The 21,053-nt window shown below is 42.4% G+C and overlaps 1 protein-coding gene across 2 annotated transcripts in view; it reads right to left on the bottom strand.

Moving 5' to 3' along the window:
- Nucleotides 1–1,806: 1,806 nt before the first annotated feature.
- The window catches only part of dlgap4a (discs, large (Drosophila) homolog-associated protein 4a), a 134,779-nt gene continuing 115,532 nt past the window's right edge, over nucleotides 1,807–21,053 (bottom strand). For both annotated transcript variants that reach the window (XM_054746027.2, XM_054746028.2), the window contains 6 exons: nucleotides 13,151–13,575; nucleotides 11,943–12,040; nucleotides 7,130–7,560; nucleotides 4,623–4,714; nucleotides 4,150–4,302; nucleotides 1,807–3,863 (listed from right to left, as the gene is read on the bottom strand). In XM_054746027.2, coding sequence (XP_054602002.2) covers nucleotides 3,642–3,863; nucleotides 4,150–4,302; nucleotides 4,623–4,714; nucleotides 7,130–7,560; nucleotides 11,943–12,040; nucleotides 13,151–13,575 — 1,421 coding nt within the window. In that variant the 3' untranslated portion in view covers nucleotides 1,807–3,641. The remainder of the gene's footprint in view (nucleotides 3,864–4,149; nucleotides 4,303–4,622; nucleotides 4,715–7,129; nucleotides 7,561–11,942; nucleotides 12,041–13,150; nucleotides 13,576–21,053) is intronic.

Raw genomic sequence — 21,053 nt, 5'->3', positions numbered from 1 at the left:
CCCGTCCCCCCTCTCTACTGTCCACTCCTTGTTCCCTACTCTCCATGACTGATGTCAATGTTGTTGTTGTTGTTGTTAGCCTCAAGGGCAATATGCTGATTATCACTTATAAGTCGCTTTGGACAAAAGTGTCTGCTAAATACATAAACATAAACATGCCACATTCAAAGTTGCATTCCTCCTCATTCTGAAGCTCAGCTGGAACTGCAGTGAATGTCTTGACCATGTCAACATGCTTAATGCAATTGAGTTTCCACCACATGATTGGCTGATTAGTAATTAGTGTTAACAAGCAGTTGGACAGGTGTACACAATAAAGTGGCAAGTGAGTGTGTGTGGTACTTTCAGCCAAAACAGAATTGAGCTAAATGACTGGTTTAGCTTATTCTTCAGACAGTACAAAAAGTGACTTATTTGCTTGATTTCAGACATTAGTGCTAAAAATCTAGTTGATAAATTCCAAAACTTTAGGAGATCCATTTACCCAAAAATACAAAATCATGTCAGGAGGACCTTGTTTTGTTGTTTGCAGCGTTGTCAAGGTTGAAGCCAACCTTTACCCAAAACTGATTATCACTTCAAACCAAATCAAGATAAGTGCACACCAACAGTTGGATTTCTCTGACCATTGTCATCTTTGACTACTAATCCTCTCACATGCTAAACTTCTGCAAAAGAAATGGTTACTGGCTTAGATTTTATTTTTTAGCATTGGAAAAACATAAAGAAACAAGAACCACTCAACACAAATGACTTTAGGATGAGAAGAACAGGCTAAACATCATCTGACCCAAATTCAGTAACATTTGATAGAATTGAGGTCATCTCTATTATTTGTACAGTGAATAAAACTATGCATTCCAAAACCGAGTGGCATTCCCCTTTAATTTGACATTATTAAATACAGAAAATGTGCCACATAAATAATTGTAATCACAATTCTTGTTTTCTTTAAAGAAGCTAGTCTCACAGTGTCTAACACACCGTAACATTAAACAACCCTTCATCTGGAAGAAATGTGCTTCTTCTGTAAAATATCTCTATGCTACAAAAACGACAGTTTTTGCTTATTTTATGAGCTGGATGTCAGAGGACAGATATGTAACTGAGACGGTGTGGTCCATCAGGGCAGGTGATGTAACAATAGATTAGGTTTGTCTGCACTTATGTCCATCAAGTATCCACAAGGAGCAAATTTATACATAGAAAAAAAATTGATGGCAACAGTCTTTCAAAATTCTGTAAGAAACCACTTTTAGCCTGGAAAATAATAAACAAAATAAGAATCTGCATACTTCAATCTGCGATGTAGGAGTTTATTGGTCAAGCTTTTGGTCAGAGACCTTCATCAGGAATTGGAAGCCTGGAAAATAATGGTGGCTGAATGGCACACTGACAAACAGCACCTTCTAGTCAAATGGTTTTTTGTAGCCCTTTAAAACTCAGGAAGTACTGGTAAACTGACTGAAGATCCCTGATAGGTCTTGCTCTCACTACACAGGCAGATAAAGGAATCTGGCTCTGAAATCATAAAGCACTACTTATGGACATTAATGAACACCCTGAATGTCACGCAGAGACCGAGTAGCTTTGGACCATTTGCAAGACCCATTTAAAGGAATTCTGAAAATTTACTGTCATGAATCTGTTTATGTTTATAATAAAGGCCATTTTTTTAATAGAAGCAAAACAAGGATCAACTGTAATGCTTATATTTCCCTTGAGTGTAATAACTTATCAGCCAATATTACCACTGTATATGAATGAGTGCAATAAATAAAGACAGCAGGAATGATGACCAGGACATGTAGCAAAGGGATGTTTAATGATTTCTTTGGACAATGAGGTGCACATGTCCAGTTTGGTGTTATACAAAGAAAATAAGTAAAGTGACAACACAGAATTGTGTCAGCATTCCCAATTCAACTACAATTCTTGCTGGATAACTTCTGATTGAAAATGGAGTGGCACCCATGGACTGACCACCAGGGTGAGAACCAGTTCTTATGAAAAAATAAAAATAACTATGTATGTCGGTTTTATTGCCCTTCTGCAGTTGAACTCAAACTAATGTTTAAATAAACACTAAAAAATTCCAACGCCTTGACTGAAGTTTTGAAGTCACCCTTAGACGAGGCATGAAAATTTGGAGTGCCCTGAAGTGCACGGACGACTTTTCTGATAAGCGCACAGATTTAAATTTTAAGGACTTTACATTGCTCAAAAAAACTTAAGAATAAAATGACTGATTTCATCCAAGAACAAAACCCCTTGCATTATGAGTAATTATGATCTTGATTCTCAAACTCAGTGAGAAGTTCAGCTGCAGTAAAGGAGGGCCAAACAAACGACTTCGACCATCATGGTGAAACTTCCATAAGATTTGGAGGACCATGAAGTAAAATGCAGAAGTTCGGAGCATCTGGCCAAACCATTTGAGCTTATACAGCTAATCTTCCATCCATGGTGGTTATTACTACTGAGTGTTAAACCTGAGATTTTCAGTTCATTAAAAAAAAAATTAAATCCATCCTTCATGTCAGGAAAATCCTACTGAAAAATGTTGATTAAATAAGTGAAGACAGTACCTACAGCGAAGCTCGATCCAACTTAATCCTATTATTGCTATGCTAGTTTAGATCCTTTGGAGTAGAAGGAAAACGCCGATCTTATCGTGTTGAATGGGAATGCCAAATTAAGTAGTAACGGTTTTGGTCCCCTGCATGAACTAAAAGTGCAGTAATCAAGTAGTCATGATAATTCATACATTCGACTGTGGCTCACTAGCTAGCCAGTCAACCCTCAAATTCATCAATCAAAATAAAACAAGCAAAGACTTTGAGAATGGGTCTGTGTGGAGAATATTTGTGGAGGAGCGAAAAGAAAACATGGAGCGTTTTTGTCAAGTGCTAATAAATGATAGTAAATGTACTCTAAAAAACTACCTTGGTGCTTAACACTGATCTCTTTCTAACTATTAATCTGGTGTACAACATTTACAAAATTTAAATTGTAATAGTGTAATATTCATTATATATGCTACTGCCTTCCTCTGGTCCTCTTCATTTTAAACCTCTGAGAACGCCATCTTTAATTACACAGTAAAGAGCCCACACCGCACCCAATGCGTGGCAGCCCAATGCAGAGAACAGGAAGACTCTGTGGACAGTGAGTACACCTGCATGTGTGTCCTGAGTGTGTGTGTGGAAATGGTAGCACAGCCACAATTTGCCTGTAGACTCAGCAGTGATGGGATTTTTTTTGAGGGAGAAAGTAAACTTCTGGGAAACCAAAATTATTTAGCCCACAAAGTACATTATTCCTAATCCAAGGTAGCTGAACAATTAAAGACAGTCTTGAAATACTTTAGAAGATAATAATTATTATAATATCAACAATAACAATAATATTAAACATCTGTGAAGGTTTTTATTCCAGTCCCTTAACAGCTGGTTGACTCTCAGGAGTTGAACGGTGCTCTGTTGATCCTCGCGTCCCTCATTAGCTGTTGCTGCTAAAAGAGATCGACCTCGGTGCATCAGTTGAATGAGTGTGTGTGTGATCATCTTAGAACTGTGTTTTGAGTCAATTCATGTATGGCGCAAGTCAGGATTTGCTTGATGATTGCTGCTGACGCAGTCTCAGAGGCGGGTCTGCGCCTCGGGAACGTAGATTTCGATACTGTCAGCACTTTCCGTGGCTGAGTTTTGTCGTACTGATGCTGCCTTCTTTGCTGCCATCAACCGTTTTCTGGCTTCTTGTCGCTGCTTATCCACAGCCGAGTCCACACTCTTGTCTTTCCCTGTCAACAGGCGGGATTTCAACTGTTTCTTTGGCAAAGATGGAAGTTGCTTGTTTTCATCCTAAGGAATCAAGTCAAAAAAGAGAAGTCAACACCACCAGCTTGGCACTTAGGAGATCAGGTGGTGTACTCTTAAACAATACTTGAACAGTTTAAATCTTGGAATGGCAAATGATTAGGAAGTGATTAATAGATTGATCTATGACTAATTTAATTTTCATTTCATTCATCCAATCAACAGAAAGATTCTGGAGTTACAGATGTATAAAACAATGTTTAAACAACCAGAAACTTTAAAAGACTTTCATATAACTCCACTGGGACAAATAAATCTACCAGCACGTCACCTTTTTTTCCGTTTTTTCAGGAAGTTGCCATTTATGTGCCTTCAGCTGGTAGAGCTCATCAAACTTCATGCTTATATCTTCTATAGAGAGTTGCAGCAGATCCCAGAACCCTGCAAGGTCCTGTGCTGTTGGTCTTGGGTTAGCATTTACATTCTAGTGAATAAACAAACATAGGGAGCTTTTGATCAATAAGCAAATGAATCAAACTCCTTTCTGCATGCCTCCTGTCACAATGTTTTCAACTTTCTGGATGGAGACAAAATACACAACAGTAATCGTTCACGTTACACATCCGCGGCAGAAAACTTGATACAATCCAAGAGGTTGACCAGCAAATGAACAAAACTGTCAATGGCAAGCATAAACATCACGTCTGCCTTTTGTTTCTGTAGAACAAATGATGTTGGAGTTGAAAACAGGTTTATGGAGTCAGTCTGAATTGTAGTAGGGAGTTAGAGAATAAAGCTGCTCACCAGATTCTCGTTACAAAGTCCTCTGAACTGCTCAAACTTCTGTGAAATGAGGAGCTGAGCGCTGCCTACAGCACTGCGGATTGTACCCAAAACTAAAAAACAAAAAACAAAAAAAAAAAACAAGAGATTGTTAATCGTCTGAGACATTCACGTCCAAAATCCTTAAGACCGTAAATTACTTTTCTCCAAGCGCTTCTTTTGCTCAAACCTTAATTTTTAATAAATGTTCACATGTACACAGAAATTTATTAAATTAGAACGCAGGAGATTGTTTTTTGAAAAGCTTTCTTCTCCCGTCATCTTTCTTCACATCTATATTTAAAGAACAGTAGAGACTGATCTGCCTGATCCATTACCACTGAAACAAATGTTTGATATAACTCAGTCTCAGTAATGGGTGTCTCCTTTTTATTTAGTCATCCTAACCCAACACAAACACCAACACGTCCTGTCTGATGATGCAACTCACAGGCATATCCATCCGTCCTGAAACTGCCTTAATAAGCTGTTGTTCCAACTTCTGACCTAATTAAACAAATTGGTTCTTCATCTAATTAAAGGAAAAAAAAACGTAGCTGCTGCAGACGTTTGTAAACATCTATTTTATGAAAATAACGCAGTTAGGTACAGTTTATGGCTGTTCAGAAAAACAAGGCTTGTTTGAAAGTGCATTGCTTGAATTAGCATACCAGTTCCCTCCAAACTTATTTGGTTTCATTAACGGAGCTCAGGTGGATTAAATCCTCACTAATTCAAACGAGGAGTGACGAGCGAGGCGCACGTGCGCCCACAGGTCGCCCCTGTTAATCAATGCTAGATTAATGAGAATGGAAGGAAAATAAAGAGCCGTTTCTCCTCCCAGATGGAGCTAGAATTATTAATTCATGCCTACAAGGATCGCCAAGACATAAATAAAATGGAGACCTCTCTGGAGATTGATAGGTGGATTGGTGCTGCGTCTGCAGTGATGTGGGCATTGAACCGGTCTGTCATGGTAAAAAGAGAGCTGAGCCAGAAGGCGAAGCTCTCGATTTACCGGTCGATCCATGTTCCAACCCTCACCTATGGTCTCGAGCTTTGGGTAGTGACGAGATCATGGATACAAGCAGCTGAAATGAGTTTTCTCCATAGGGTGTCTGGCCTCTCCCTTAGAGAAAGGGTGAAAAGCTCTATCAACTGGGAGGCGCTTGGAGTAGATCCGCTGCTCCTCCACATTGAGAGGAGCCAGTTGATGTGGCTCAGGCATGTAATTAGGATACCCCCTGGATGCCTCCCTGGAAGAGCTGGCCCAAGTGGCTGGTGAGAGGGAAGTTTGGGCCTCTCGACTTAGGCTGCTGTGAGTGAGTGAGTGAGTGAGTGAGTGAGTGAGTGAGTGGATGGATGGATGGATGGATGGATACTTCCAGCTGTTGATCAAAGCCTTATAGCTGGCACTATTTAGTTAGAACGTTCAGCATTGACATGTTTCCATGACAACGCCAGAAGTCTAAATTTGCTTAGTTTCTCCACATATTTTATCAGGTTTTCAACTTTTGTCATTTTCATGTTTGGTTCCTCAAGTCTGCATGTTTCGAGACTCAAGGACATTGTTTTGCCGAGTAGCTGAGAGTTTTAAGAAAATGTTGCATGGTCACATGACCCCCAAGTCTTTAATGCAGATGTACACATTTAGCACTCATTACACACCAAGAAAGGATTCACTTGTATCATTAAAAACAAATGTTACCATGTTTGCCATAAGGTTGAATATTTTCCTGTTTTGTTTAAAGGTATTTTGTTCACTCTTCTGCTGTGATACAACTTAAAATTGAACGCAGCGTTGGGTTATTTATTTATTTTTTGGTTTTCACGAGGTTCTGTGGTACAAGGAATAAAAAATTAATAACCAGTAAGAAGCATGGGCTCTGTGACTGAAGTACAAGATGTTAAAATTCATAGTCGCACCAATACAGCATTTCCTTTTTACATATGTATTATGTTACCAGTTGAGGTACTTTAAGGCTATTTTACCATTATTATTAAGACAACAGCATGTTCTGCTGTTGGCCAGTGGTGAAGGCAGTGCACCATCTTGTTGCTTGCTTGCTGACATTATATACCTTTCCAAACACTATTCTCCTAGCCTAAAGGAGTCTTGCAGCTAGCATGCCATGCATCATCCCTGTCCACAAGCATATGTCACCATCCTGAATGAGCAGAGTCAGGTAAGCCTTGTTGGTAAAACCTAATTTGGGGAAATTGAGCTGGGATTGTCAGAGTGAGCCTGGCTTTTGGGATTAGCTTGCTTTGTTCAACAGCCCTTTGGTCTGATCCCTAAACTGTTGGGTAAATAAACAAACATCACTGATGTGTGTATGTGTCAACACTAAATATTAAAACCATAGAACACATCAGTCATTAAGGCAGGATTATCATCTTAGAGAAACGATGGTGTTTTTTATGAATATGCACATGACAAAGTAAACAGAACCTAAATAGTTTGACAGTGACTTAACATGATCATTTACCTTCCTCTGAGAGCTTGTTGTCTTTGGTCTCCTGCTCCATCTGCTGACACCAGCCCTCCATGCGGCCTGTTTCCGCCTGCAGCAGCTTCAGAAACCAGTTGCCGTCTCTAAGGCATGCTGGTGTGCTCGAGTGAACAGCATCTTCTTGCGAGCTGCAGTTTCCAGACTCTAGGCTGGGATCTGGAGGTGGCAGGGAGGAGGGATCCAAAGCAGGGTCCAGCTTCTCAGGGGGTGAACTGGATATCCTTGGTGGCGCTGAGGTGTGTTTGAGGAGCTGCTGTTCAATGGCTTTGCCTTGTCCGTTGGTTGCAGTGGTGTTCATAATATGACTGTTGGTGCAATTGCTTGTGTTCTCTGTGGGTGTCACATCCTGCAGCAGAGGATCAGTCTCTGTGTTTTGTCTGGAAGCCATGCTGCTGTCACGGCTAAGACTGCAGGGACATGCATAAACACAAATGTCCAAAAAGGCTAATTATTATAGGTAAAAACATTCCCATGGCAACAATGTAAAGTGTGTGAGTTAACCTGACAGAATAGTTGAAACTGTTATAATTTAGTTTAGTAAAAACAAAGAGAGGCAAGACAGAGCTACTAATCAGTTCCAGAACACTGACTGCTGGTTTCAAGGATAATGAGTGGGGACAAAGGAAGAACACAGCCAAACAAATTTTATTAGAGCAACTACACTCTACATATTGATAATGATATCTTTATGAGACTCAAGTTATAAAAATAAAAGGACATCTATTCTAAACATTGTTCTGCTCCTAGTATTGGAGCTGGTGAGTCCACCACTCCAGTGGTCTATGGCAGAACTTTAGTCCTCAGAATGAGGCTATGTCCCTGGTTCAGGACAATGCTTCTACATGTGTTTCGAATGGGATGATATGAATGCAGGTGTACCTGATGGTAGCGGTTTAAAAGCATTGTAGTGTTGCTCTGATAATAGTTTGCTTCTTTCTGGTAAAGTGTTTTTACATGATAATAGTTACATCTATATTAGTAAGGCACGGCACACGTCATTAGATCATTGTCGCTGCACAGCTAAGGCTCACAACTGATCTTTAGAGTCTGAACTAGGGCTGGGCGATATGACGATTTTAGACCGTTTTACGATCTACACATCTGACGGTCTGTCATTTTTGAGAGACCGTTTTATCACGATTCACAGCTCTGCTGTTGAATTTCTGCCTCTGAATGAAAATGGAACTTACCTCAGGCGAATGACACGCCTTTGTTTGACCCTTAACCAATCAGAGTGAGTCATAGTAATATATTAGTGCCCCGCTTGTTTTCATTTGTGTGTGAACAAACGGCTTCGGCCACGGCTGAGCGACAACGAGGTTTTCGTTCCGAAGAGGAACGCAGGGTTTCCTTAGCGCGTGGCGCTAACAACTTAGTGACGTGACATGTCTTGGAGAAAGCGTAAAAACACCTTGGGCGCTTCTTCTGAAGCAGGAAAATAACACCGCTTCTTAAGCAGAGCACGACGTCACCTCGGCTCGTTCACCCTCTGCCGAGCCGGTGTCGGTACCGGACTGAGCTCGGTCACTGGGTCGTTGGAGCTGCCCCGTGACTGCCTGATGGAAAACCAGCGGGTTTCATCAGACTCGTTAAGTTTCTTGTTTTTGCTGGGGACCCCCTGTATTTTACCGCTCCCTCCTGCAGTCTTCCCTTATTAAAATTTAAAATGATTCTGTAAACTCCGTGTATCAATAGAAACGATCTCTGCCTCTGCCAGCTGCAGTAAATGTAGTTTCCAAATAATAAGAGGTGCATTCATCTGTGTATCTCCTTGGATCCGCATTAGTGATATTTTCAGCACCAGAACAGTGAAGCAAAGAAAGATTCCTGAGTTTGTTAGTAATTTTATTTATTATGTGCATCTAACCTGTTCTATTTTTCTCTGAAATGAGATCAAATCAGTGCTTCTATGGGTTGTCTCCAATCTGCACTGGAAAATTTTACTTTATTTAGAGACTTGTTGCAGAAAATATTCAGAATGCGCAGTTTTTTGCTACCACAAGCGATCTCTGGTCCAGCCGCACATCAGAGCCTTAACTATCCACTACATGAGCAACTGGGAGCTACATAGTATTTTGAACAAGTTTGCACAATACGTTTGCAATTGACATGTTTGCACTTTAAATATGTTTACGATTTTAATTTATGTTAAGTTACTTGAAAAACAAGAAAAACTGATTTTTGTAATTGTTTCTCTCAGGGCTTTTATCATCTCTGGTGTGAGTTTAAAATATGTGTGTTAGCACTGTGCTGATTATCCCTAATATGAATAAATGTTTGTTTATTCAGTGTTTCTCTTCTTTAATACGCAATTGAAGTTATGCTATTCATGGATAAAAAATCGTGATAAAATCGAAATCGTGATAAAATATTGGAAAAATCGTGATATTCTATTTTTGCCATATCGCCCAGCCCTAGTCTGAACATTAATTTTGAGCTTGAGCTTCCTGATCATTTGCCTCTATCCTTTTTTTTTTTTTGTAAATTTGGGAAATCTACACATTGTGTTTTTAGTGACAAATTACATATTTAAAAAAGATTGGTCTGTGGATGATTGGTTTAGGCAAGATTGATCTACCAAAAGATGCATCTGCATGTTATGTCAACTGTAAAAATTATTTTGATGGGACGGAATTGTGTTCTTATATAAGGATATTGTACAGTTCCTACTTGAATCTTGTTGTGCAAGAATAAGCTATATAAAGCTAAACCAGGTTGGGATGTAAAGGCTGAAAAGCTCCATGCTGAGGCCAGAAGGTATTCTAAAGTCAAGGTGTTAAATGGGTCCACCACTTGAACATAAACACATTTTTAATCACAGTTTGGTAAAGTTAGAACCCATCAGAAAAGGACAAAACTGGAAAAATACAAATAAATATTGTCCTACCGCCCTATCTACTATTTTATTCAAGGTCTTTAAAAGGACTATTTTGATGATGGAACATTTTGTCTCCACTTATGATAACCAGTTTGGTTTTAAATCTAATCATGGTATCGTTGCGTTGTGTTGCCTCAAAGGAGAGTTTGTATTTGTATAACAGGCTTAAGTAGTTCTACTGGTGCCTCTGAAACATTTGATCTTATAAGTTGTGAGATGGTGGATATCATTTTATTTTTTCCTCTTTTCATCATCATTTTCCTTTTGTGTGAACATTAAGAGTGGATTAACCATCGCTGTTCAGTGACCTTGCCCCTACTTTCTACAAGACATGAAATGCACTTTGCAACTAGCCGCCGTCACAGTGGATGGGTTCATTTCCAGTGGCCGCAAGGTGTAATGTTTTGGAATGCGTCCCAAAAGCAAAGGAACATGATAATTACATTGCAGGTCTATTTCTTACACTCTACACTTCCAAAACACCTTAACCTCCGCAGTTCCAATTGGGCTTGACAGGAAGTCAAACACGGAAGCTGTGTAAAACATCCAATAACTCAAAATAAAAGTCGCACGCAGACTTCCAGTTGCCTTACTAGTAAAAGATGTCATTTCCTGTGAAACTTCTTTTGCCAAGGTAAACAGAAAATAAACCGCAGACCTTTTTAGATACATACTGCAGTCTTGCTCCTTGTTATTGTGTAAATTTCTGAAATCACGCGTAGTGTTATTCTCCTGTAATTTTCCCCTTGCAGTACCAGCGGCGTGAATCGCTCTCACTACCGTTTTGTGTCTCAAACACTCCCGGTTGAATGGGAGCTCGCAGGTAAAACACCTCGATTACATTACACACCACTTTTGCATCGGGTGGAAAGAAGGGATTAGCCTCTCACTGTAACAAATGCTCAGTAAACGGGGTGAAGCAAAACCAATTAAGAGTCTAGTTTTTGAATGGACTCCACTTGGTTCTAAAGCCCAAAACCAGAATCTAAATGATTAGTTTACATGTTTATGTCTGTAAGCTGCACATCACTGCATGTTTTTAGCCTCCAAACAATGAAAGTTCACAATTAAACCATTTGATTTGGACGTATTTCTCAAAGGCTTTTGATGTGGATTCTGCAGTCCCTTTCAGAAAGCAAACCTGAATTAAATCATTCACTGCCAATGGTGAATAAAGTCATCATTCCAAATTCAACCGCTCACTGCCATTAAGTCATCAATTGCATTTTGTTTAACGAGGCAGACTTGGAAACGAGCTACCGATGCATTGGTGAAATTCTGGCGATACAGTGTATCACGACATATTGCGATTCATTCAGTCAGACATTAGCATTTTTTTGACTGAATTTATTGTAGGAATATTCAATAAACAGTTCAAACTGATACTTGGCATGTATAACATTACTTTAAGACAGTTTTATTGTCTTATGCTGCAATTTTTACTGTTAGGGCTGTTATGATTGTTGGAGTACACATTTTATTGGTCTTATTATTCTTAGTTTATTTTACTTTATTTATTGAATTGTTTATTGATTTTGTGTTTCTGACTTATTGTTTAATTTATCTTCTTTACTGATAATGTCATTGTTATTGTACCTGTCTGTAAGGCGCTTTGTTCAGCTCTCATGGTGGAAACAAAACATGTTGCTCACTGATGCCACCTAGTGGTCAGTGTTTAAATTGCACCAAAAGAAAAGAACAAATGCTTGCATTTAAATTATTCCAAAAATTAGATACACTGCTTTTGAATATTGATGTAATATCACAGAAAACAACATGATATATTGTCATATCAATATTTTCTTACATTCCTAATGGTCATAGAGCACATTATTCAGTTACTCTTCAAAAAACCTGTAAAAATGCTTGGTTGAAAATCAGTGTTTATCGTACACATGTAGAAGTACTTACGGTCTGCCGTTTTCAACCTGAACTCCAATGGACTGAAACTTTAGAGGTGTAGACAGTAGTAGTGGCTCTTCTCTTGGGACTGGAAGAACACAATCCACCTAAGAAGCCAATAACATAACAGGGTCAGTCAACAGCAGCTGCACAGAAGACCTGACTCCTCTCTCTTTTAGGGCTGAGCAGTAAAACAGCAGCACAACTCGGCTTGAAAAGGTATGCCTGTCATTGCCAGAGTGGCAAGCAAAAGTAAACACTTTAGTTATGTTTGTCCAAAATTACATTTCCTATACGGCTTTTTCTCGTGTGCCAATCCATTGCCTTGTGTTTAGGAGTGGACCATGTCACAAGTGTTGAAACACTACTCTATGTTAATGACACAGTTCGCTCATGAAACTGTCCATGCTTGAGTATTTCCTGTCATTAACTTATGTTCAAGCTTGTTAAAATGACCAAAGTGTTTTATTGACAGAACCTTTGTAATTACGTGGTTTTAGCCCAGCATGAATGTTTGTTGTGTCCTCTGCTCAGACCTGATGAGTACAACATGCTGGTAAACAAATCATATGCTGCAACTCTAATCCAAAAACATAACGACAAAAAGTATACTATGAGTCCTTAAAGTGCAGTAAAGTTATTGTTTTATTATAAGAAGACAAGCCATTTTAAAGTTGTGGGACACTCGTTTATACATTTGCAGTGGTCTCTAGTCGGAACGAATGCCTTGCATGTCGTACTCAGGGTGGGGTGGTGACTCAGATGTGCTAGTTTCAGAAACTAGCAGAATGCCACAGAGGAGAGCTTAACATGGTAGGATCTGGAGTCTTATTTTCTGATATTTGGAAACTTCGTATTGGATAACAGCAACATGACTAACACCGACTCTGTTTGCTCTTCAATGTTGATGTTTTATCTCCAAAAATAACAAATTTGGAGAAGTTTTGCTGTGTGAAAAAGTCACTAATGCTAAAGGTTAGCTTATACTGGTTGGGAAGTTCTCTGTTTCCTGGATGCTAAACCAACAGCCTTCCCTGTCGTGAGTCAAGATGGGTGAGTCCATGAATGCTAAGTGACAGTGTGACATAGATCTTTCAGGCTTTTTAAATCCTAGAATTTCACCATCTATTTTCTATCAGAAGCTAATGCAGGAGATAGGTATAGGAGACTTTTCATGTTCAGCCTGCATGAAAAATATATTAAAACAAATGATAAACCTGGATGCCAATAGAGGACAGCTTCCTCTTGGATGCAGTTGGGGGCTGTTCAAGAGTGAATCCAGTCACAAAGTCATTTTGGGAATGAGTAGAGGTGGAGTTGGTGGATACGGCAACAGTGGTGATAGTAGGGAGGTCACGAGGAGCTGGAACAGGGGGCACTGAGGCTGCAGCAGGTGCAACAGTAGAGACAGGAACAGGGGCTTTTGGAGCCTGGCTCCCCTTGGCCAGGCTGCTCGTGCGGATGCTACAGAGACTGTCAGAGGAGTTGCTGCACCCTGATTGGCTGTTGGCTTCGCTGCCTCGGTCCTGCTGGTCAAGGTACGTATCTTGGGCTGATTCAGTGCTGCTCTGCAACGTCACAGAGATGAGGGGCTTGGAGGTGATGCGGGGTGGGACTGGAGGAGGAGCCTTCCTATTGCTGACTGCACACAGACGGAGAGAAAGAGACAAACACACAAACTTAGAATCAGAGGTCTGCCCTCTTGTCACTCATACTGAAGAAAATAGACCCCAGTCAAGCCAGGAAGTGGATATAAAGCCTTGAAAATGTAAAGCATTAATTAAAAAAACAAATGTGTACTTCGCCCCTATTGCTATGTGAATGATGCTGTAATGACAACTGTGCTTCCCGAGATGTGTCTGCTCGTGGAGGTGTTCCACTGACGTCAGTCCGTCTCTGAGGATCTTCTTACATGCCACACCCTTTAGCTCAGGAGTCTCTGCTTTCTCAACCAACAGCCAGTTTTTATATGCCTATAGTCTATGAAACATGCATTTGAAAAAACACTGAACATTATTCTAACTAATATTGTGAGTTTGTACATCTACTTGTGCATGATGTCTTGTTCAATTGTATAAATGGAGAAAAAGGAAACTGAAATGGCTGGAAAACTACACCAACAACTGGTTTTCATTTCTGTTGCATACTAAAACTGAATTTTCTCTCCCTACCCTTCACTTTGCCTTGTAACCAACATCAAATGCATAAAGCATCGTTCCCTGATTGCAACATTCTGTTTATTATACACACTAATCAAATTAAAACATTAGGGAGTATTTTATTCTCAGTTGTACTGACTTGTTTACATCTTTCTCCACCGGAGTTATCATCAGGGACTCTTGTGTCACACTGTTGCTTTACAGCTCACACTCTAGGCTCCAGGAGTCAGTGAAAAACAAGATGGGTGAGGATCAACAACCCGACAACCCAGTGTGTTTTTGACGAAACTGGCATCATAAATGTTTGGAATTAATATAAACATTAGAGTGATGTAGAAGGACCTAATTTTATGGATTTACCTTCTCAGTTGCCTAGCGGTATAGTGTCCGCCCAGGAACTGGGAGATCAAAATTCACCTTAAAAATGGGACCCAATGCCTCCCTGCTTGACACTCACTAACAAATAGTTCCCGAGCGTAGCCTCAGCTCACCACAACCTATGGGGATGGGTCAAATGAGATGTAATTTCACCAGTGTGTGATGATGACTAATGGGATTTGACTTAACTTAAAAGCCTGATAAAACGTAACAGGATTATAAACAGGTACAACATCCTAGTGGCAAGTTGTGTATTTACGATAACGCATACTTAAAATTGGGCCTTATTTGTTGTATTATTCATTGTTGAAGTTGGTCTTTTAGGCTGTGCTTCACCACTTAAAATGCTGGGATTGAAATGACATTTCCCAGTTTATTTACAAATTACTAAATTTGGTGAATTCAAGATTTTTTTTAGATTGGCAGCCAATGTTACAGCTAGCAAAGAAAAGCCCTCTTTTAATGAAAACAGCAACTCTCACATATTACCTGCTGTTACAGCAACAGGAGACAACTTGTTCAGTTAAAGTCACAATGGCAAATCTACCCTAAAAAGCTTAATGTGGAGGTAAAATAAAGATTATGAAAAAAAATTGGGATGCACTGAAAATTTGGCCAAAAATAACCCAAAAGGTGAATCTTTGGCCTAAACACCTAAATCACAGAAAAACACAGCCATACAGACCGTCAGGTGAACCCTGTTTTCGTTTCAGCGTGCTCCGCCTTTTTTGGCAACTTGCTCTTTGCTTCGTAAAAACAGTACATCTACAGTGGGGCAAAAAAGTATTTAGTCAGCCACCGATTGTGCAAGTACTCCCACTTAAAATGATGACAGAGGTCAGTAATTTACATCATAGGTACACTTCAACTGTGAGAGACAGAATGTGAAAAAAAAAATCCATGAATTCACATGGCAGGATTTTTAAAGAATTTATTTGTAAATCAGGGTGGAAAATAAGTATTTGGTCACTTCAAACAAGGAAAATCTCTGGCTCTCACAGACCTGTAACGTCTTCTTTAAGAAGCTTTTCTGTCCTCCACTCGTTACCTGTATTAATGGCACCTGTTTGAACTCATTATCTGTATAAAAGACACCTGTCCACAGCCTCAAACAGTCAGACTCCAAACTCCACTATGGCCAAGACCAAAGAGCTTTCGAAGGACACCAGGAAAAGAATTGTAGACCTGCACCAGACTGGGAAGAGTGAATCTACAATAGGCAAGCAGCTTGGTGTGAAAAAATCAACTGTGGGAGCAATCATCAGAAAATGGAAGACATACAAGACCACTGATAATCTCCCTCGACCTGGGGCTCCACGCAAGATCTCATCCCGTGGGGTCAAAATGATCATGAGAACGGTGAGCAAGAATCCCAGAACCACACGGGGGACCTGGTGAATGACCTGCAGAGAGCTGGGACCACAGTAACAAAGGTCACCATCAGTAACACACTACAACGGCAGGGAATCAAATCCTGCAGTGCCAGACGTGTTCCGCTGCTGAAGCCAGTGCATGTCCAGGCCCGTCTGAAGTTTGCCAGAGAGCACATGGATGATACAGCAGAAGATTGGGAGAATGTCATGTGGTCAGATGAAACCAAAGTAGAACTTTTGGTATAAACTCAACTTGTCGTGTTTGGAGGAAGAAGAATACTGAGTTGCATCCCAAGAACACCATACCTACTGTGAAGCATGGGGTGGAAACATCATGCTTTGGGGCTGTTTTTCTGCTAAGGGGACAGGACGACTGATCCGTGTTAAGGAAAGAATGAATGGGGCCATGTTTCGTGAGATTCTGAGCCAAAACCTCCTTCCATCAGTGAGAGCTTTGAAGATGAAACGTGGCTGGGTCTTCCAACACGACAATGATCCCAAACACACTGCCCGGGCAACAAAGGAGTGGCTCCGTAAGAAGCATTTGAAAGTCCTGGAGTGGCCTAGCCAGTCTCCAAACCTCAACCCCATAGAAAATCTGTGGAGGGAGTTGAAAGTCCGTGTTGCTCGGCGACAGCCCCAAATCATCACTGCTCTCGAGAAGATCTGCATGGAGGAATGGGCCAAAATAACAGCTACTGTGTGTGCAAACCTGGTAAAGACCTTTAATAATCGTTTGACCTCTGTTATTGCCAACAAAGGTTATGTTACAAAGTATTGAGTTGAATTTTTGTTATTGACCAAATATTTCCACCCTGATTTACAAATAAATTCTTTAAAAATCCTGCCATGTGAATTTGTGGATTTTTTTTCCACATTCTGTCTCACAGTTTGTCATGGGTGATTCTGCAGGTTGAGTGCTTTGCAGTCTTGTTTCTGGTTTTATTGTATTTTTGGCACTACTTCCTGTTTTATTTTGTGCATTCACTTCCTGTCTCATTACAGGCAGCTTCACGACATGAGGCTCCTCACTAATCTGCCTCATGTCTTGCACCTGGGTCCTGGCTTCTCCATTTAAGCGTCTTTGCAACAGTTTCCTTTGCCAGTTTGTCTTCTTCAGTTGAGTACTGTGAACCTGCTCTCAGTAACACTTTGTGAGAGTGTATTTAGTTAGTTTTGGACTTGTTCAGTTGTGCTGTACTGCCAGGAATCCCTTCTGCTGATTAAAACTGTGTGAGCTCTGCATTTGAGTCCTCTTTGTGCTTTGATAGTACAAACTGGCCAATAATGGACTCAGCAAGCTCTGACTCAGTTTTGGGGGCCCTGGGGGCTCAGGGGAAGAGGCTCCTCCAACGGGAACAACAGATGAGCCTACTGCATCAGGAGATGGGGCAACTCAATGCTCGGCATGATCAGTTTGCTACCTCTGTCAGTGATCAACTCAGTTACCTGGTGGAGAAGGTGCAGCAGCTCCAGACCTCTTCAACCCAGCCTCCAGAGAAGAACCACATGCCGCAGCCCCAGAGTAACGAGGTGGAGGTGACTCCTGGAACATTCTCTGCATCCCCTGGCCTATCTGTTCATCTTGCTCGTCCTGAGAGGTTTTCTGGGGACTCTGGTGATTGTCAAGCATTTTTGACACAGTGTAGCCTCCACTTTGAACTGCAGCCCTTCTCTTTCCCCACGGAGAGAGCCAAGATTGCTTTTCTCATCTCCCACCTTTCGGGCAGGGCCGAGGCTTGGGCCACGAGCGAGTGGGAGCGCGACGCGGACATTTGTAAGTCACTTGATCCTTTTACTAAGCGTTTCACTCAAATTTTTCAGCACACCAGGCCTGGGAGGGAGGCTGCCAGAGCTCTATGTCAGCTGCAGCAGAAGAGGAGACGTGTCACTGATTATGCTATTGAATTTCATACTTTGGCTGCTGCATGTGACTGGAATCAATCAGCGATTTTTGATGCCTTTTTGAGAGGTCTTTCCAGTGAACTCAAGGATCTGTTAGCCCCTCTGGATCTGCCGGAGGATTTGGACTCTTTCATCGCTCTGGCGATCAAGATTGACAAGAGGCTCACAGACCGACAACGAGAGAGGTTTCGACTTCCCTTCTCCTCCGGACCGGTGGAGGCGGGGCGCTGCTAATGGTGGCTCCAGTTGGCGTGCGTCAGCCCCTGACTCTTCTCTCAACATGTCCTCAGCTTCACCAGCTTCATCAGAGGAGCCCATGGTGATTGGAAGAGCCCACCTTCCACCTGAGGAACGTCAACGCCGCTTTCGGGAGGGTCTCTGCCTGTATTGTGGCCAGCCGGGTCACCAAGCCAGCGACTGTCCAGTAAACAAGAAGGGACCTCTAAGGAGGTTTTCGTTGGTGAGTTGCACCTCCTTTTCTAATGACATCCAACGTGCAAGCCCCACTGTCCAGCTCTCCACTCCTGAAAAGACTGTTGAGCTGGTGGTGCTCATTGACTCTGGTGCAGATGTTAACTTGATGGATGCTCAATTTGCAAGACAATTGAACTTAGAGTTTTTGCCTCTTGAAAGGCCCCTGCAGGCTGTCGCCTTGAATGGACATCCGTTGTGCTCTGTGTCTAGTCGAACCCCACCTGTTAAAGTGACTTTCGCTGATAACCATTCTGAAATGATTACGTTTTTCCTGTCTGATTTTCCTCGACACCCGGTCATTTTGGGTCATCCCTGGCTTGTTCGGCATAACGCTAACATAGATTGGTCCTCTGGTTCAATTTTATCTTGGAACTGCGATTGTTTACAGTCTACTCCTGGTAGTACCCCTCCTTCCCAGGTTGTAGGGGTTCTACCAGGCTGTGATTCTGATTTTCCTGATCTGTCTTGGGTTCCCTCTTGTTACCATGACCTTAAGGAGGGTTTTAGCAAGTCACGGGCTGCCTCTTTGCCCCCGCATCGTCTGTATGACTGTGCCATTGACTTGCTACTGGGAACCCCGCCCCCCAAGGGTCGCCTGTACCCGTTGTCCTTACCTGAAAGGCAGGTCATGAGGGATTACATTTACACAGTGCTCCGGGCAGGCATAATCCGTGAATCTTCGTCCCCTGCTGGGGCAGGTTTTTTCTTTGTGACCAAGAAGGACAACACTTTACGTCCGTGTATCGATTACCGGGGTCTCAATGACATCACCATCAAGAACAAGTACCCCCTCCCTCTGGTCTCTTCGGCTTTTGAACTCTTACAAGGTGTTACAGTTTTTACTAAGTTGGATTTGAAGAATGCTTATCACCTTGTGAGAGTGAGGGAGGGGGATGAATGGAAGACTGCCTTTAATACGCCCAGTGGGCATTATGAGTACCTAGTGATGCCTTTTGGTCTCTCTAATGCTCCCGCGGTTTTTCAGGCTCTGATTAATGATGTACTTCGGGACATGCTCAATGATTTTGTTTTTGTGTACCTAGATGATATCCTGATTTTCTCCCATGATATGCAGTCCCATATCCAGCATGTGCGGAGGGTTCTTCAACACCTTCTCCAACACCAGCTCCATGTGAAGGCGGAGAAGTATGCCTTCCACAAGTCTTCTGTTCATTTTCTTGGGCTTGTTGTGAGGCAGGGGGAGATCCAGATGGATCCGACAAAGGTGGAGGCGGTCAAGAACTGGCCGGTCCCTACCTCGAGGAGAGAGGTGCAGAGGTTTTTAGGTTTCGCAAACTTTTACCGGCGATTTATTAGGGGTTTCAGTACCGTTGCCACCCCTTTGCACGCTCTGACCTCCCCAAAAGTCAGGTTTCAGTGGTCCTCTCAGGCAGACAAGGCTTTTCTGAGTCTTAAGGACAGTTTCACTTCTGCTCCGATTCTGGTAATGCCTGATGCCCGGTTCCAGTTCATTGTTGAGGTGGATGCCTCCGAGGGGGGAGTGGGGGCTGTTCTCTCTCAGCGCTCCGAGGTAGATCACCGCGTTCATCCCTGTGCATTCCTGTCACGCAAGCTGTCTGCCGCTGAGAGGAACTACGACATTGGGGATCGTGAGCTATTGGCCATTAAAGTGGCCTTGGAGGAGTGGCGCCACTGGCTCAAGGGGTCCAAGCTGCCATTCATCGTGTGGACCGACCACAAAAATTTAGAGTACCTGAGACGGGCCAAGAGGTTGAATCCTCGTCAAGCCAGGTGGGCCTTGTTTTTTTACACGTTTTAACTTCACTGTGTCTTATCGACCCGGTTCGAAGAATGTGAAGCCTGATGCTCTGTCCCGCCTGCCTAACACAGTTTCCTCTGATCCTGAGGTCCCAGCACCAGTCCTCCCCTTGTCTTGTGTGGTTGGAGCAGTGACCTGGTCTGTGGAGGAGCAGGTAAAGCAGGCAGCTGCTCCGGTTCAGGCCCCTGATGGTTGTCCTGCAAACCGGCTTTTTGTTCCCCCTACCCAGAGGTCTCAGGTTATTCACTGGGCCCATGCTTCCCGTTTTTCGTGCCATCCGGGGGTCAAGAGAACAATGTTTGTAATTCAGCAACGGTTCTGGTGGCCATCTATGAGACATGATGTTGCTGAGTATGTGGCAGCCTGTCCAGTATGTGCTCGACACAAGACCTCCCACACATGTCCTTTGGGCCTACTTCTCCCTCTCCCCGTTCCCACTCGGCCCTGGTCACACATCTCTCTGGATTTTGTTTCCGGGCTACCTGTTTCTGAAGGTAATACCACTATTCTCACTGTAGTCGACAGGTTTTCTAAGATGGTGCACTTCATTCCCCTTTCTAAGTTACCCACGGCCAAGATGACCGCAGAGGTATTGTTGTCTCAGGTTTTTAGGATCCATGGTTTCCCGGTTGACATTGTTTCGGACCGTGGCCCTCAATTCATTTCCCGTTTTTGGAAGGCCTTTTGTTCCCTGTTGGGGTCTTCTGTCAGTCTCTCTTCAGGTTACCATCCCCAGAGTAAAGGGCAGGCTGAGAGGCTAAATCAGGAGCTGGGAACCGGTCTACACATCCTTGCCGCTGAGTGCCCCTCGACGTGGTGTAAGCACCTAGTGTGGGTGGAGTTTGCCCACAACACCTTGCCAACCGCTTCTACAGGTCTTTCCCCATTTCACTGTGTGTATGGTTATCAACCGCCTCTGTTTCCTGCTCTAGAAGGGGAGGTCAGCTTCCCATCTGCCCATGCCCTTGTTCGGCGTTGTCGTAGGACCTGGGTTAGGGTGCGTCGCACCCTCCTGAGACAATCTACGTCCTACAAGTTGGCTGTTGATCGT

This window comes from Nothobranchius furzeri, chromosome 15, assembly GCF_043380555.1.
Source record: "Nothobranchius furzeri strain GRZ-AD chromosome 15, NfurGRZ-RIMD1, whole genome shotgun sequence".
Taxonomy (NCBI): Eukaryota; Metazoa; Chordata; class Actinopteri; order Cyprinodontiformes; family Nothobranchiidae; genus Nothobranchius; species Nothobranchius furzeri.
The sequence above is the reverse complement of the archived record's forward strand: the minus strand, read 5'-3'. Positions and strand labels throughout refer to the sequence as shown.